Source organism: Penaeus japonicus, unplaced genomic scaffold (assembly GCF_977035675.1).
Source record: "Penaeus japonicus unplaced genomic scaffold, GWHDUDI00000001_assembly GWHDUDI00000023, whole genome shotgun sequence".
Classification (NCBI taxonomy): Eukaryota; Metazoa; Arthropoda; class Malacostraca; order Decapoda; family Penaeidae; genus Penaeus; species Penaeus japonicus.
The window spans coordinates 20,794,668-20,809,667 of NW_028234425.1; the positions used below are offsets into that span (position 1 = coordinate 20,794,668).

At 37.1% G+C, this 15,000-nt stretch overlaps 3 protein-coding genes across 4 annotated transcripts in view; 1 reads left to right on the top strand and 2 right to left on the bottom strand.

Moving 5' to 3' along the window:
- LOC122242249 (organic cation transporter protein) overlaps nucleotides 1–777 on the top strand; it is a 39,412-nt gene extending 38,635 nt beyond the window's left edge. Inside the window, 3 exon segments of the mRNA XM_086550201.1 lie at nucleotides 153–198; nucleotides 201–335; nucleotides 527–777. Of these exon segments, the coding sequence (XP_086406327.1) occupies nucleotides 153–198; nucleotides 201–335; nucleotides 527–706 (361 nt within the window). The 3' untranslated portion in view covers nucleotides 707–777.
- Nucleotides 1–15,000, bottom strand: part of LOC147469184 (secreted frizzled-related protein 3-like) — a 70,574-nt gene that overhangs the window by 20,284 nt on the left and 35,290 nt on the right. The window lies entirely within an intron of this gene.
- The window catches only part of LOC147469185 (uncharacterized), a 5,628-nt gene continuing 3,255 nt past the window's right edge, over nucleotides 12,628–15,000 (bottom strand). The window contains exon 4 of the mRNA XM_086550480.1: nucleotides 12,628–12,803. Within this exon, the coding sequence (XP_086406606.1) occupies nucleotides 12,628–12,803 (176 nt within the window). The remainder of the gene's footprint in view (nucleotides 12,804–15,000) is intronic.

The window sequence follows — 15,000 nt, forward strand, 5'->3', positions numbered from 1 at the left end:
TTTGTATTGGCACCCAATGGTAACATTGATTATTTCAACCAAATTCAACGAAATAATTAAGAATTATGGGTGCCGACCCCCCCCAACCCTAGTCGACCAACAGTCAAAAACCTCGCCCCACCTCACCTAACCCAATTCTGACCCCAGATAAGCCCCTTGGCCATCGCCATCCCTGCAGTTCTGGGCCGATTCTTGCTCGGTCAAACATATCCTACAACATAGGGCTTCCATACTGCGGCCGCCACTTTCCTGCCGACTAGCGCGCGCAGGGGGTGGCGGCAGTGCACATCATGGGCTACGTGGCCTCCCTCCTCTCGCCCACCATCGTGGAACTGGTAGGCGCTCGCGCGGGGGTGGAGTTACGATGAAGGATAATGCTTAGGAGAGGTTGAGGAAATTTCGTTGGATATATGAGAAATGATAATAATTATAATAATAACGGTATTACTGATGATAAAAAAAACAGCAACATATTAGTAATAACCCTAGCACATCTCTCTCCCTCCCCCTCTTCGCCTCGTCCCAGGGCAAGCAGGCGCCCCTCTTTCCCCTCGTGCTCCTGGGCGTGGCTTCGATCGTCGGAGGCATCGTGGCCTTATTCCTGCCGGAGACGCTGCACAGGGACCTCCCGCAGACCCTGGGCGACGGGGAGAACTTCGGCAGAGACCAGACCTTCTGCTCCTTCCCCTGCGTGGAGCGAGAGTGAGTTTGTTTGCTTGTTTGCTTGTTTGTCTTATTGGTTTTTCTTCGAGGTGATAGAAGTTGAGGTTGTGTGGTTGGATGGGATAGGTTGGATGAAAAGATGAATGAGGTTAGTTGCTAGGTTACTGGGTCGGTATGTAAATTAATGAGAAAGGCTGGTAGATAGATAGATAGATAGATAGATAGATAGTCAGTGGTAGATAGATAGACAGATAGATAGATAGAAGAACCGGATAAGAATAGATACGTGAGTCAGACCAGATAGATCCTAGAGAAAGCAAATCCTCGACCGTGACGTCCCTTATCTCCCAACCAACCGACGCCCTGCTTCCCACCAAGTAGCGCGAACAGTCCGCTAAGACCTGGCCGAGATAGGACAAAAAACAGCCATCCTTCATCCGCCCAGCACCCGAGACACCGGGCATCCTTGGCCGGGGAGACTCTACAGATCCTCGCTCATGTAATTCGATGGGTCGGGGGGTATAACCAACCGAAGAAAGTCCTCTACAATACCCTTCCGAAGTGAGGATAATTTGTCGTGCTGAGGGTGTCCGAAGACGTAACATCTTGTTTTTCCAATCTGTGACGTCATTATCATCACTGTTATTGTCCATTGTGAGGGTGTTTATGATTGATTATTATTTTATTATTTTTGAATATTAATGGTTGTCATCATTAAAATCGTTATTATTATTATTATTTAATTATTTTTATTAAACATGATTATTTTACATCATTGTTTTTATTATTTCGAGGTTCCCTTGTCATTTCCACCACTTTATCATCTTCTTGATCATTGTCATTAATCATTAACGACTATTATTTTTGTTATCAATATTATTCACAATTATTATAATCATTATTATTACAATTATATACATTATTATTTAATATTTTTTATTCTACTATTACATATCCTTAATCATCATTATATTCAGTAATCAATCTTAATCAAATTATTTTTTTAATTTACAGCACTCTATATCAATTATAATCTACCTATATGGTGGAATATTAGTATATTATGTAATTATACGATACTGGTGATATATATATAGAATATTAATATAGTATATATATATATATATATATATATATAATTATAATATATAATATTCATATAATGTATAGATGCGCTAACAGTAATTATATATATATATATATATTAATTATATATATATATATATATATATATATATATATATTATGTATATGTATATACATATATATATAATACATTACACACAACACACACACACACATCACACACAACAAGGCAATTTGGCACACACACAACAACACACACATTAATATAATATATATTGATATATATATTATGAATCGGACAAAAAACACAGTAACGTGCACATAACAAAATTAATAACACGGTTGCTCCCACTAAAAAGAAAGGAAAAACCTTGCGGACGATGTTCGAACTTTTGTCATGAAAGTTCCCCTCTTCCAGGCGAAAGAATCCAAAAAAATGAATAGAATAAGTAAATTTAAGACCAGAATATATAAAGAAAGGATGGCCGGAGAAACAAGGGCTGACTTCAGGTCCAGCAGAGAGGATGTTTAAGGTCCAATTAAATCTAGGGAAAGCTTTTCTCTACTAAAAAGGAGGTAAGATCATCCAAACACGACCCCATTGACCAGCACCTCAAATTAATATTGGGAATCTTTTTTTAAATTAAAAGCGATTTCCACAGCATCTTTCTTTCATACGCATTAGACGATTTGTGAATTAAAACTGAACATTAATTTCCAATTTAATTGATATGACCGGCATCACGCATGTGAACGAAACAAGCATTTGATTCCCTAGCGTACCTAACATCGCGTTTATGTTCACTTATTCTCTTTTCCAACTCTCTACCCGTTTCACCTATGTAGAACTTCGGACATTCTTTGCAAGGAATAGCGTAAATGCCAGAAGAAGTGCCAAGAGTAGCGTTGGACGCATTGTGTTTAATCTTTGATACATTAATTCCAGTGCTTTAAGTTTCGGTAAATGTTAATGTTTTTCCTCGCTTGAGAATATTACAATATCGGCAGTTTCTTTATAGTAAATTTTTCTTTACTGGGATGCGTTGGACGCATTGTGTTTAATCTTTGATTAAACACAATGCGTCCAACGCTACTCTTGCAACTTTCTTCTGGGCATTTTACCTATTCCTCTTGCCAAGAATGTCCGAAGTTCTACATAGGTGACACGGGTAGAGAGTTTGGAAAAGAGAATAAGTGAACTTAAACGCGATGTTAGGATACGGCAAGGGAATCAAATGCTTGTTTTCGTTCACAATGCGTGATGCCGGTCACATCATTAATTGGAATAATGTTCAGTTAATTCACAAATCGTCCTAATGCGTATGAAAGAAAGATGCTGGAATCGCTTTTAATTAAAAAGATTCCCAATATTAATTTTTGAGTGCTGGTCAATGGGGTTGGATGATCTGTACCTCCTTTTTAGAGGAAAGAGCTTTCCCTAACTTAATTGAACCCTTAAACATCCTTCTTCTGTGACTCTGAGTCAGCCCTTGTCCCTACGGCCATCTTTCCTATATATATTATTGGTCTAAATTTTACTTACTCTAGTTCAATTTTTTGGATTGCTTTCGCCCTGAAGAGGGAACTTTCATGAAAAAGTTCGAAACGTCGCAAGTTTTTCCTTTCTTTTAGTGGCAGTGTTATTAATATATATATATATATATATATATATATATAATATAATATATATATATATATGATATATTATAATTATATATAAGTATATTACACTCACACACATATACACGCAAATATTATATATTATAAATTATAATAATAATATATTATATATATATTTAAATATATATATATATACATATATATACATATATATATAATTATATATATTAATTATATTATAATATAATATATATATATATAATATATTGTTTTGGTGGGGAAGGTGGTGTGTGTGTGTGTTAATGTGTGTGGTGTGTGTGTGTGTGTGTGTGTGTGTTATGTATCTATAACATTACATATATATAATAACTATATATATAATATATATAAATATATATATATTATATGTATATATATATATAACATAGATATATATATATATATATATCAATATATATATATAATACATATATAATATATATATTTATATATAATATGATAATTTTTGATAGGTATATATATATATATATATACTAATATGTAATATATATAATATAGATATATATATATATATAAATATATTAATAGATTTTATATATATAATATAGATAAATATATATATGGACACAACAAATGTATCCGAAAAATGTTCAAAAATTAATTATAGTTTGTTGCAAAGGCATGTGCATACTTTTTGGGTACAATAAACACAATGAGTAGAAAAATTTATTTTCTTTAACTAATCATAACATTGAAGCAATCCTGGGGGAATACGAAGCGCTATTGGTCTATGGAGTTAGGTTTTGTGTATATATATATATAATATATATATATATATATATATATATTTTACAATCAATATATATATATATATATATACATATATACATAAATAATATATATGAGATAGAAAATATGATATATAATATATATATATATATATCATATATATATATAATATATATATATATATATATATGTGTGGTGTGTGTGTGTGTGTAATGTGTGTGGTGTGTGTATAATATATACATATATACATATAATAAATTATATTAAATATATATTATATTTAACAACAAATATAAATATATATATATGTAATAATATATATATATATATATATATTTATATATAAATGTCAATATTATTTATTCAGATATATACACAAATGTGGGTGTGTAATCCATTGTTAATTTCGTAATACAGAAAAAAAAAAAAACCAATTGTATTAAGTGAAGAGAAAAGGGCAATTATGCTAAAACGAATCACTCACATCTTCGTCAGCAGAATTCAGAGGAAAGCATGACAAAAAAATTAACTGCTTTGTTCAAAGCGAAAACAAGGAGAAAAAAAAAGAAAAAAACGACAAAACCCAAAATTAATCAATGTATTGTTGACAGTGAACAAATAAGGGAGACAGACAAAATTACAAATGGAAAATGTTCAAAATATCGTTTGACAACAAAAGTAGCGACAATATATATGTGTTGACGTTATACACTTATATGCAGATCACATTGTCTCAGTTTGACACAAGTAAAGAAGTGATTAAAATACACGTTCGTATTTAGGAATGTACGCCCGTCACTGCATATGTACAAATTAATGAAGTCTTTAGTATCCTCATGTAGGTAAATGATTCAACATGGCAACATACGCAAAGATAAAAAAATACAAAAAAGAAGAAAAGAGCTAATTAACCCTATATTCTTAAGAAAGCAAAACATATCCTACAAATACCCTGTTATGAAACCTCGTGAACATCAAAAAGCTAAGGCATAACTATGCAATATATACACATATAACACTACATATATAAAATACGAATAATTAAAGCAAAATATAATGACTTGTAAAAACACGTTATTGTCACCGTTTTTTTGAGTTAACCGAACAGTGGACAAGGCGAGCGAGCCGCTTTCCTTCGTTTTCTTTTTTCTCTTCCATTCCCTTGTATTCATTTCTAAAACTTCGTAATCCTTGTTGTATGTTCTCTTTAAAGTTATCTTCTTTATTATTTTTCTGTTTTTTCCTTCACTTTTTTTCTTTGCCTTTTCTAGTGGTTCTCTTTCTTTTCTTTATATTCCTTAATGCATCTCCTCTGTCCAGTTGATGATTTTTTGGGTGATACACTTGAGTCAAAAGCAAAGGCAAAACACTTTCTTCAAAGTGTTTCGTTTTGACGATTCATGGACAAGAAGGGCGGGGGGGGCGGATTTAATAGCACATTGCTTAGTGTTGGTGTGGATGCGATATAATTGACAAAGTTGATAATTCTGAATAATTTCAATAAGAAAACAATAATAATGAATAACACAATAAGTAATAATATAAGTAATATAATAATTATGATAGATAATCATAATAGTAATGATAATGATAATAAGTTCATATCATAATCTTGTTTGCAATACTAGGGATAATAATAACAAAAGCAATACCAACAAACAGCAAAAAATGATAATGAATAATAATAAATAATAATTAATAACAATAACACAACAACAAAACGCCACAAGAAGAAGGCAACAATAAGAGTAGTAGTGGTAATGAATTATGGTAATTTGATAATAACAATAATCCACATCAATAACCATAGCAACAAACAACAATATAATAATATTAAGTAAAATAATAGTATTGATAAACAAACTAATAACATTATTGATGGAAAAACATAAATTCACAGAATGATATTTTTTTTGCTCTCGATATTTTTGAACTTTCAGGTCAAAAATCAAAGTGGAAGATAAAAAAACAACAGAAAGTTTTTACCTGATAAGCCCCCCCCCGGTTTCCACGCCCTCTGTGAAGCCCCCCGCGCCGATCCGACATTCTTCCTCCACTTCCACTGAAGCAAAACTTCTGAGAAGACTCTTTAAAAAGAAATCTCTTTTCCTAAAGGACTCCTTAAGAGCTTGGCAGAAAAGCCTCACTACATCTACCTTACACCATAGCACAGATATATATGTTTGTAACATGATACAAAGAACTTTTCTTCTTTTTTTCTTTTTTTTTTTCTTTTTTTAGAAGTCTTTGATTCCTTCCATTCCGTTCCAGACACAACACACGCGCGGAACGGGCGTCCCGAGCGGACTCATACGCTTCTCTCGCTGCTTCTTTCTTTCTCTTTCTTTCCTCTCGCTCGCTCGCTCGCTCTCTTCTCTCTCCTCTCCTCCTCCTCCCCCCCCACCCCCTCTCCCTCTCTCATCTCGCTCTCTCTACTCATCCTCTCTCGTCCTCCTCCTCTCTCCCTCTCTCTCCTCACATCCTCTCTCTCTCTCTCTCTCTCTCCCTCGCCCCCCCCCCACTCTCTCTCTCTCCCTCTCCCTCTCTCCTCGCTCCCTCCCCCCCCCCCCCCTCTCTCCTCCTCTCCCTCCCCTCTCTCTCTCATCTTCTCTCTCTCCCTCCCCCCCCTCTCTCTCTCTCTCCTTCCTCATCCTCTCTCCACTCTCCTCGATTCTCCCTCTCTCTCTCTCTCTCCTCTCTCTCTCTCATCTCATTCTCTCCCCCTCTCCTTCTCTCTGCTCGTCACTCCTCTCTCTCCTCATCTCTCTAATTTTTCCTTATATTCTCTCATTCTCTCTCTTTCCCTACTCTCGTGTTCCTCATTTATATCGTTTTTCTCCTCTCCATCTTTCTATCTATCTAACAATTTGCGTTTTCCCTCCCTCTTATCTATCTATCAGTTGGATCTCTACTTATCTCCCTCTCTTTTTTCAGTTTATCCCTTCATGTTTCCTCTTGCTCTACTCCATACATCGTTTTCTCTCTCTCCCTTCTCTCCTCTCTATACTCTCATCTTGTCACTCTCTCTCCTCTCTCTCTCCTCTCTCTCTCATCCTCTCTGTCTCCTCGCCTTCTCTCGTCTCTCTCTCTCCTCTCATCCTCCTCACTCCACCCCCCCATATCCCCCCTCACTTCGCTCCCCGACAGCCCCCTCCCCCGTTCCACCCACCCGTCTCTTCCCCATCCACGTGACCCATCTCCTTCAGCACCACTCGTCTCCCCAGTCCTCTCTCCAAGCCACTCGGTCTCTTCCGCTATCTCTCAAAGGGATCCCTTCTCCATCCCTCCTTCAACCCTTTCTCTCTCCTTCTCATCTTCTCTCTCTTCTCTCCTCCTCTCTCTCATCCTTTCTCTCTCTCTCTCTTTCTCTCTCTCTCCTCTCTCTCCCCATCTTTCTCTCTCTCTCCTCTTCTTCGCTCTCTCTCTCTCCCTCTCTCTCTCCCTCACTCCTCTCCCTCTCTCATCTCCTCCTCTCTCTCGCTCCCTCCCTCCTCTCTCTCCCTCGTCTCTCTCTCTCTCTCTCGTCTCTCTCTCTTCTCCCATCTCTCTCCCCTCTTCCTCTTCTCTTCATCTCTCTCTCATCTCTCTCTCCTCTCTCTCTCGTAGTCTCGCCGCAGACTTCATCTCGTCCTCTCTCTCTCTCCTCTCTCTCATTCTCTCTCTCTCTCTCCCTCTCGTCTCCCTCTCTCTCTCCCTCTCTCGTCACGTTCTCTCTCTCTCTCTATCTCTCTCTCTTCTCATCTCCCTCCGTCTCTCTCTCTCTCTCTCCTCTAGCCCCTCTCTCTCTCTCCCTCTCCCTCTCTCTCCCTCTCTCTCTCATCCTTCTCTCTTCTCCCTCCCTCTCGCTCTCTCTCTCTCTCCTTTTTCTCTCTCTCTCTCCTCTCCCTCCCCTCTCTCGTCGCTCTCTTCGTCTTCTCCTCTCTCTCTCTCCTCCTACTTCTCTCCTCGATCTCCTACTCATCTCTCGCCGCCCTCTCTCCTCCTCCATCTCTTCTCTCCCCATCTCCCTCTCAATGCTCTCTCGCTCTCTCTGCATCGACTGACACTATCATCAGAATAAGGCTCACAATTCGAACAACCATTGCTTTTACTCAATCTATATCACCAGTATCAAATCGGTAGTTCTTGGTTGAAGAAAGAGTTGCAGGTTGATGCCGTGTCCACTCCCCTTCGACTTCTTCAAAAACTTTTTGTATGTGTTTGTGTGTGGTCAGGTTTGAAGTGAACAGCGTGTCCATTTTGAAGCTTTGAAGTGAAACTGATTCATCTCCATTTTTTTTTGTTTGTTTTTAATGTAATATCTGCTTATGAATCTAGAAGTGTGTGTGTTGTGTGTGTGTGTGGGTTGTGTGTGTGTGTGTGTGTGTGTGTGTGTGGTGGTGTGTGGTGTGTGGTGTGTGTGTGTGTGTGTGGTGTGTGTGTGTGTGTGTGATGTTGTGTGTGTGTGTGTGTGTGTGTGTGTGTGAAGTATATGGCAAACAAAATAGTGAAGACCAAATACCTAAATTTAGGTTCATTCCAAAATTCCTAATCATTATAGATCTCGGTATTCCCTAAAGTTAAAAGTTAGTTGCTCCCAGAAAGCTACACAGCAGATGAAAGCAAGTTGTTCTCAAAACGGAAGACTATAAATGCAGAACTTAAGCAGAGAAGAAAAATATATAATAAAATATAATCTTCAGCAGCCTATCCCCGAAAACAAAGCATACGTTTTCTTTCGTATGCTGGATCATAACCATACTGTGTGTATATATGTATATGTATATGTGTAAATATATATAAATGTATACATATTTATATATGTGTATATATATATATATATATATATATATATATATATATATATATATACAAACATACACATATGTGTATATATATACATACATACAACATAATGTATTATATATTATATATATATTGTATATATATATATATATATATATATTATATAGATATGATACACAAATATATACCTAGAGATTAATCTGTGTGTGTGTGTGTGTGTGTGTGTGTGAGTGTGTGTGTGTGTGTGTGTGTGGTTGTGTGTGTGTGTGTGTGTGATTAGTGTGTGTGTGTGTGTGTGTGTGTGTGTGTGTGTGTGTGTGAGTATGAATGCGATGTTGAATGTGAGTGTTGGCGTGAGTGTATGTAATGTTTTATGTGATATTACAAATATACATATAATTCCCACATACACACATGCGCATATCATCACTCTGTCACAAAGCTTCGCCAGCCATTAATCACCTCGGGCTCGCTCCCTCACGCCATGCGCAGAGGCAAAGGGGCGCGGGGGCGGTCCGCCCGCGCTAAGCACAATCGGAGAAAGTAAACTACGAAATGAAAGTGGAAACAATACACAAACCACTGTATGGAGAGATAAAAAATAACAATATTAAAACATACATCTATATACAGCTTATGTAGTCATATATATATATAATATATATTATATCATTTATAATTATATATATATATATATATATATATTATAATATATATATATTGTGTGTGTGTGTGTGTGGGTGTGTGTGTGTGTGTGTGTGTGTGTGTGTGTGTGTGTGTGTGTGTGTGTCTGTGTGTGTGTGGGTGGGTGTATTTATATATATATGACAGATTTTGTATCTTTTCCCAGTGTGGCTGCCCCTTCTTCCCTTAAGAACAATCGCGAAGGCATACAGCGCCGGGGCAGAAGACACGGTGGAACGCCCGGTCCGGAAGATCTTCTGGCGCCAGACAGACGCTTCCCCCTCTGCCTCGGGGGAAAGCGCGAGGCGGAGGGAAAGCGCAGCGCGCCCACGCTAGTCCTCGCCACTAATCGCCCATCACCGTCCCTCCGTTCACGTTCTGCTTCTGTTTCCTCTTTCTAAAAAGGTGGAAGGATGTCAAACCCGGAAAAATACACATTTACACCCCCCCCCCCCCCTCACGCCCCCCCACCACACACACACAGAATATATATATATATAATATATATAATATATATATATATATATATATATACATATAATATATGTTATAATAGATTTCTATGTATATGTATAAATATATAAATGATATATAAATATATATATATATATAAATATATATATATATATAAATATATATATATATATATATATATATATATATATATATATATATGTACATATATTGTAACTGTTTCCATTTGTTTTTCCGTACTGTAATCTATGATTCATAGTACTTACTGCAGTATCGTCTTATCTCCGTTCGTACACGCATAGCTATAGATGAACTTAAATAGTTATGAAAGGCGAACAAAAAAGTAATTCAAAAGCGCCAAAAAAAGAAAGTTCCGGCCAAACTACCTCTGTTTCCCCTTCCCTCCTCGATTTTTTAGATTTCCGCCTCCCCGTTCTCTCCTTTCTTCCTTCTCCGTCTATTCATTTCGGTTCTTTTTACCCTTCCTGCTGTTGCCGACTTGTATGGGCGCGGTGGGGGCGTGACCTTGGCGCCCATTGCCCTCGCCTAGTCGTGATGTTGGGCGACGGGAGGTCGGAAGGGGCGTGCGGTGGCGGTTTTCCACGTAAAAGCCGTCCCAGTCTGTGGAGTACGGGCTTAAATTATTTACAATATTCCGGCTATTTGGTAAGGAAACTTGGTAAGAAAATCGGTGTTTTTTTATGTGGGGAGAGGGGGGGAAGGGTCATTTAGAATTTATATTTGGGAGTTATAATTGTTCTATATCAGTCTTTGGATGACCCAACCTTTCTGGAGGATTCAACCTCTTTGAATTCAGGATCCAAGCAACGACTAATATTAAGATAATTAAGACAACTGAAATAAGAGATAAACAAAATAACAAATATATATATTTTATATATATATATATATATATATATATATATATATATATAGTATATAACAATATCTGACAAAATACAAATAGCCATATCATTGGTTTCTCCTAAGTAGTGAAAAAACTAGATGAATATATGTAATTCATAAATTGGAAAGGCTAGATGGATCCAAACAAGGCTAATCAAATAGCTAAACAGGCAAGAATCACAACAACAAATCAAGCTGATGCATAATCCGACCTAATAATAAATGATGTACACTGTTAGATTAGATACAAAGCAATTTATACATATAATAGACAGACAGAGAAACATATTCAGGTTATATACATAAATAAATAATTATAAATATATATAAGTTATAATATATATATATATGTATAACTGTATATATATATGTATACATGTATATATTATATATATAATATATATATATATATATATATATATATATATAAATTATATATATATGATGTTATATATATATAATATAAATAAATATATATAATATATTATATATATATATATATATATATATATATATATACAAACATACATACATATATATATATAATATATATATATATATATAATATATATATAGTATATAGAATAATATATATATATAAATATATAAATATATATATTTATATATACATATATAAATACATATATATGTTTATAATATATATATATATATATATATATATATATATATATATATATATATGTATGTATGTTTGTATACATAATTATATATATATATATTTGTATATATATACATATATATAATTAATAAAAAGATACATACACACACACACACATATATATTAAATATATATATATATATAATATATATATATATATATATATATTAACATATATATAATGTTTGTTATACAAATATATTATATATATATATAGTTATAGATATATATTATATATAAATATAATATATATATATATATATATATATATAAGTGGGTCGCATGATCTATTGGGTGTTAGAAAACCCGGATTGTCACTCTGACGACCCGGATCGAGTCTTGGGTCAAGAGGTAAAATTTGTATTTCTCTATCAATGCGTTACTTTTACTGCATTCTACCATCTTTCTGATTAAGATGAGATATGTAGAAAAAATATAAAATCCATCCTTACAAATCAAAGGACATACATACGCAGCCAAGCGACCACCCTGCCTCACCTGAATTTTCTTGACGTATCTCTTGCGATTAAGGAACGCAATGCTTCCCACTCCAGATACAGAGTCGGCTGTTTGGCGAAGTCCTCCCAGCCCAGAAGCAGCGAATCTCTGCGGTCCATCAAAGGGTGTTAGCGCCGGGGTTGTCGTGTGTGTGTTGGAGAAAGGCATGAGTGAAACGTTGAACAATTGTTAATATGACAGTTGTACACACACGCATACGCACAGGGCGCATGCACGCACACACATCAGCGCACACACACACACACACACACACACACACACCACACACACACACACACACACACATATATGTTATTATATATATATATATATATATATATATATATATATATAATATATATATATATATATATATATATAATATTTATAATAGCATGATTCCCCTTCTGCATGCACATCAACCCATCTGCACGCAAGAGGCACTAACTGCGACACGGCGAGCGGAGGGGCAGGCGCAGGAGCGGTTGGTCCACAGGTGGAGCGCTCTCGGCCCCGCCCAGCACGCGCACTCGGCCGGCGCGCACCACCTGGCTCACCAGCACCGTGGTCAGCGTCAGTCCTCCGAAGGTGTCAACGCTCATCACGGTTCCACGGAGCACTGCGGGCACGAGGCTGCGGTCAGAGGGAGGGCGCCCGAGGGGGAGGAGGAGAGGCTGGGTTGTCTGCATGTGTGTAGGGCTGTGTGTGCCTGTGTTGGGTCCTCGTGGTGTACATGCAACCCCCCCCCCCACACACAAACACACACAAAGAGAGAGAGAGAGGGGGGGAGGGGGGAGGTCAGATAGATAGAAAGAGAAAAAAACATTCGATAACTTCTCAGAAATCTTTGGACAAAAAATCCCATAAATTTTCCTACACATTCTCCAGGGTCATCTCTGGATCCAGTAGTGACGGACTTCACAGGTCAGCTGATTTCCTGCCGACCTGTTGGATATGTTGATTCATCTGATCATCTTGCAGTGTTCACAAATATAACCTTTGACCCAGAGTGTAGAGAAGAATTCACAAGGACAATATGAACCTGAGACCATGCAAACTGGTTCGCCATCCATGATACTCCAGAGGAAGCTGACTGTGCCAAGGCACAGGCATCCATGGATCACATCTTGGCTCTTCAACATCAATATATTCCCCTGCAGAACCTTTATCAGCAAAGATACCAACCAGCCATGGTTTGGTTATCACTGCCGACTAACTTCTGATGCCAAGTAAATGGCATGGCAAACATACAAGAGGCACCCCACACCTCAAAACTCGAGGCACCTAATCAAATTTGCTTATTAACATATGGCGGTATGTCCCCAGCGTACTGCCAGACAATGCTAACAAGAGGATATTCGTCAGAAGACAATTTTGGTGGTCTCTTGCCAAAAATGAACAAGACTTCTCGAGAGTAGAGGACAGACATTTCTATCCTTAAACTATCAGGAATGGAATAATTTGCTGTCAAAAGTTGTCTGAGAAGACCGATAGCTTTTACAGAACATTTTGTCCCAACAAAATGGCAGTGTGCCACAATAGAGTGGAGTGGGTGAACCCTAACCGTATACAACACGAACATCCTATCGTCTTCTAAGACATATGGAAAAAAAGAATTAAAAATGGTTCTTACAGGAAGTGGAAACAAGCAAGTCTTCAAGGCCTAACAACATCAGTCCATATTTCCTAAAGCAATATGCAAATGAGTTGGCATTCCCCCAGTCAATTCTTTACAAAGAGTGCATTGCACAAGGCAATTGCCTAAACTTTGGAAGAAGGCGAGGGTGGTTCCCACACATAAAAAGAATTCTGTAAATTGGGAAACTTTCGCCCTGTGTTGCTTCTCTCCAACATAGGCAAAATACTGGAGATAATTATCTCTAGGCAACTAACCCACTTTCTACAAGACCACTGCCTTATCAACGAAAGGCAGTTTGGCTTCAGAAAGGGTCGGTCAGCAGCAGACCTTCTCCTGAACCTTTCATCTATATGGCACAACACTTTGAATGATCAGATGATCACCTGCATTATTGCACTTGACATCGCTGGAGCCTTTGACAGGGTCTGGCATGATGGGCTTCTGGCCAAGGGCAAGGCAAATGGGATAAATGGCAGGCTACTTAAACAGCTGGGAGACTATCTTCGAGGTAGTTCCTTCCATGTAGTGTAAAAAGGCGCAACTTCTCGGGAGTTTTTCATTGGTGCAAGTGTTCCACAGGGTAGTGTTCTAGGACCTCTGTTGTAGAATATTTATTTTAATGATCCACTTGATCTTGTCCCAGAATCGTATGCATATGCAAATGATTGCCCAATATTATTTTCATTTGACAAGAATCAGATAAATGAAGATGAAATATTTATACAGCAGCTTTCAACATATACTGTATGACCGCCTGGGGACAACTATGACAAGTCAAGTTTGCTGAAAAAAACTCAAATGCTGCACATAGCACAGCATCAAAACAACTGGTCAATCAAACTCTCAATGAACGACATCGTGATAGAAGATACAGACATACTGGACATTCTTGGAATTAAGTTTGATAAAGAAATGAATGTCAAAAGCCAGATCAAGGATCTCGACAGGAAAGGAGCTGAGAAGCTGGCAGCGCTGCGGCGAATCGCTCCTCTTCTTGATGAAAAAGGATGCAGGATCCTCTATACTTCACAGGTGCGAGTCTGCTTTGGGTGGTCTGTCCTCCGTCTTATCTACAACTTCTGGACAAGGTAGATGAACGTGCTCGTCGGCTGATGAATAACTGTGCAGCTGGAAATGTCCCAACCCGGCCTTCAGCATCAGTACAACATAGGAGAGA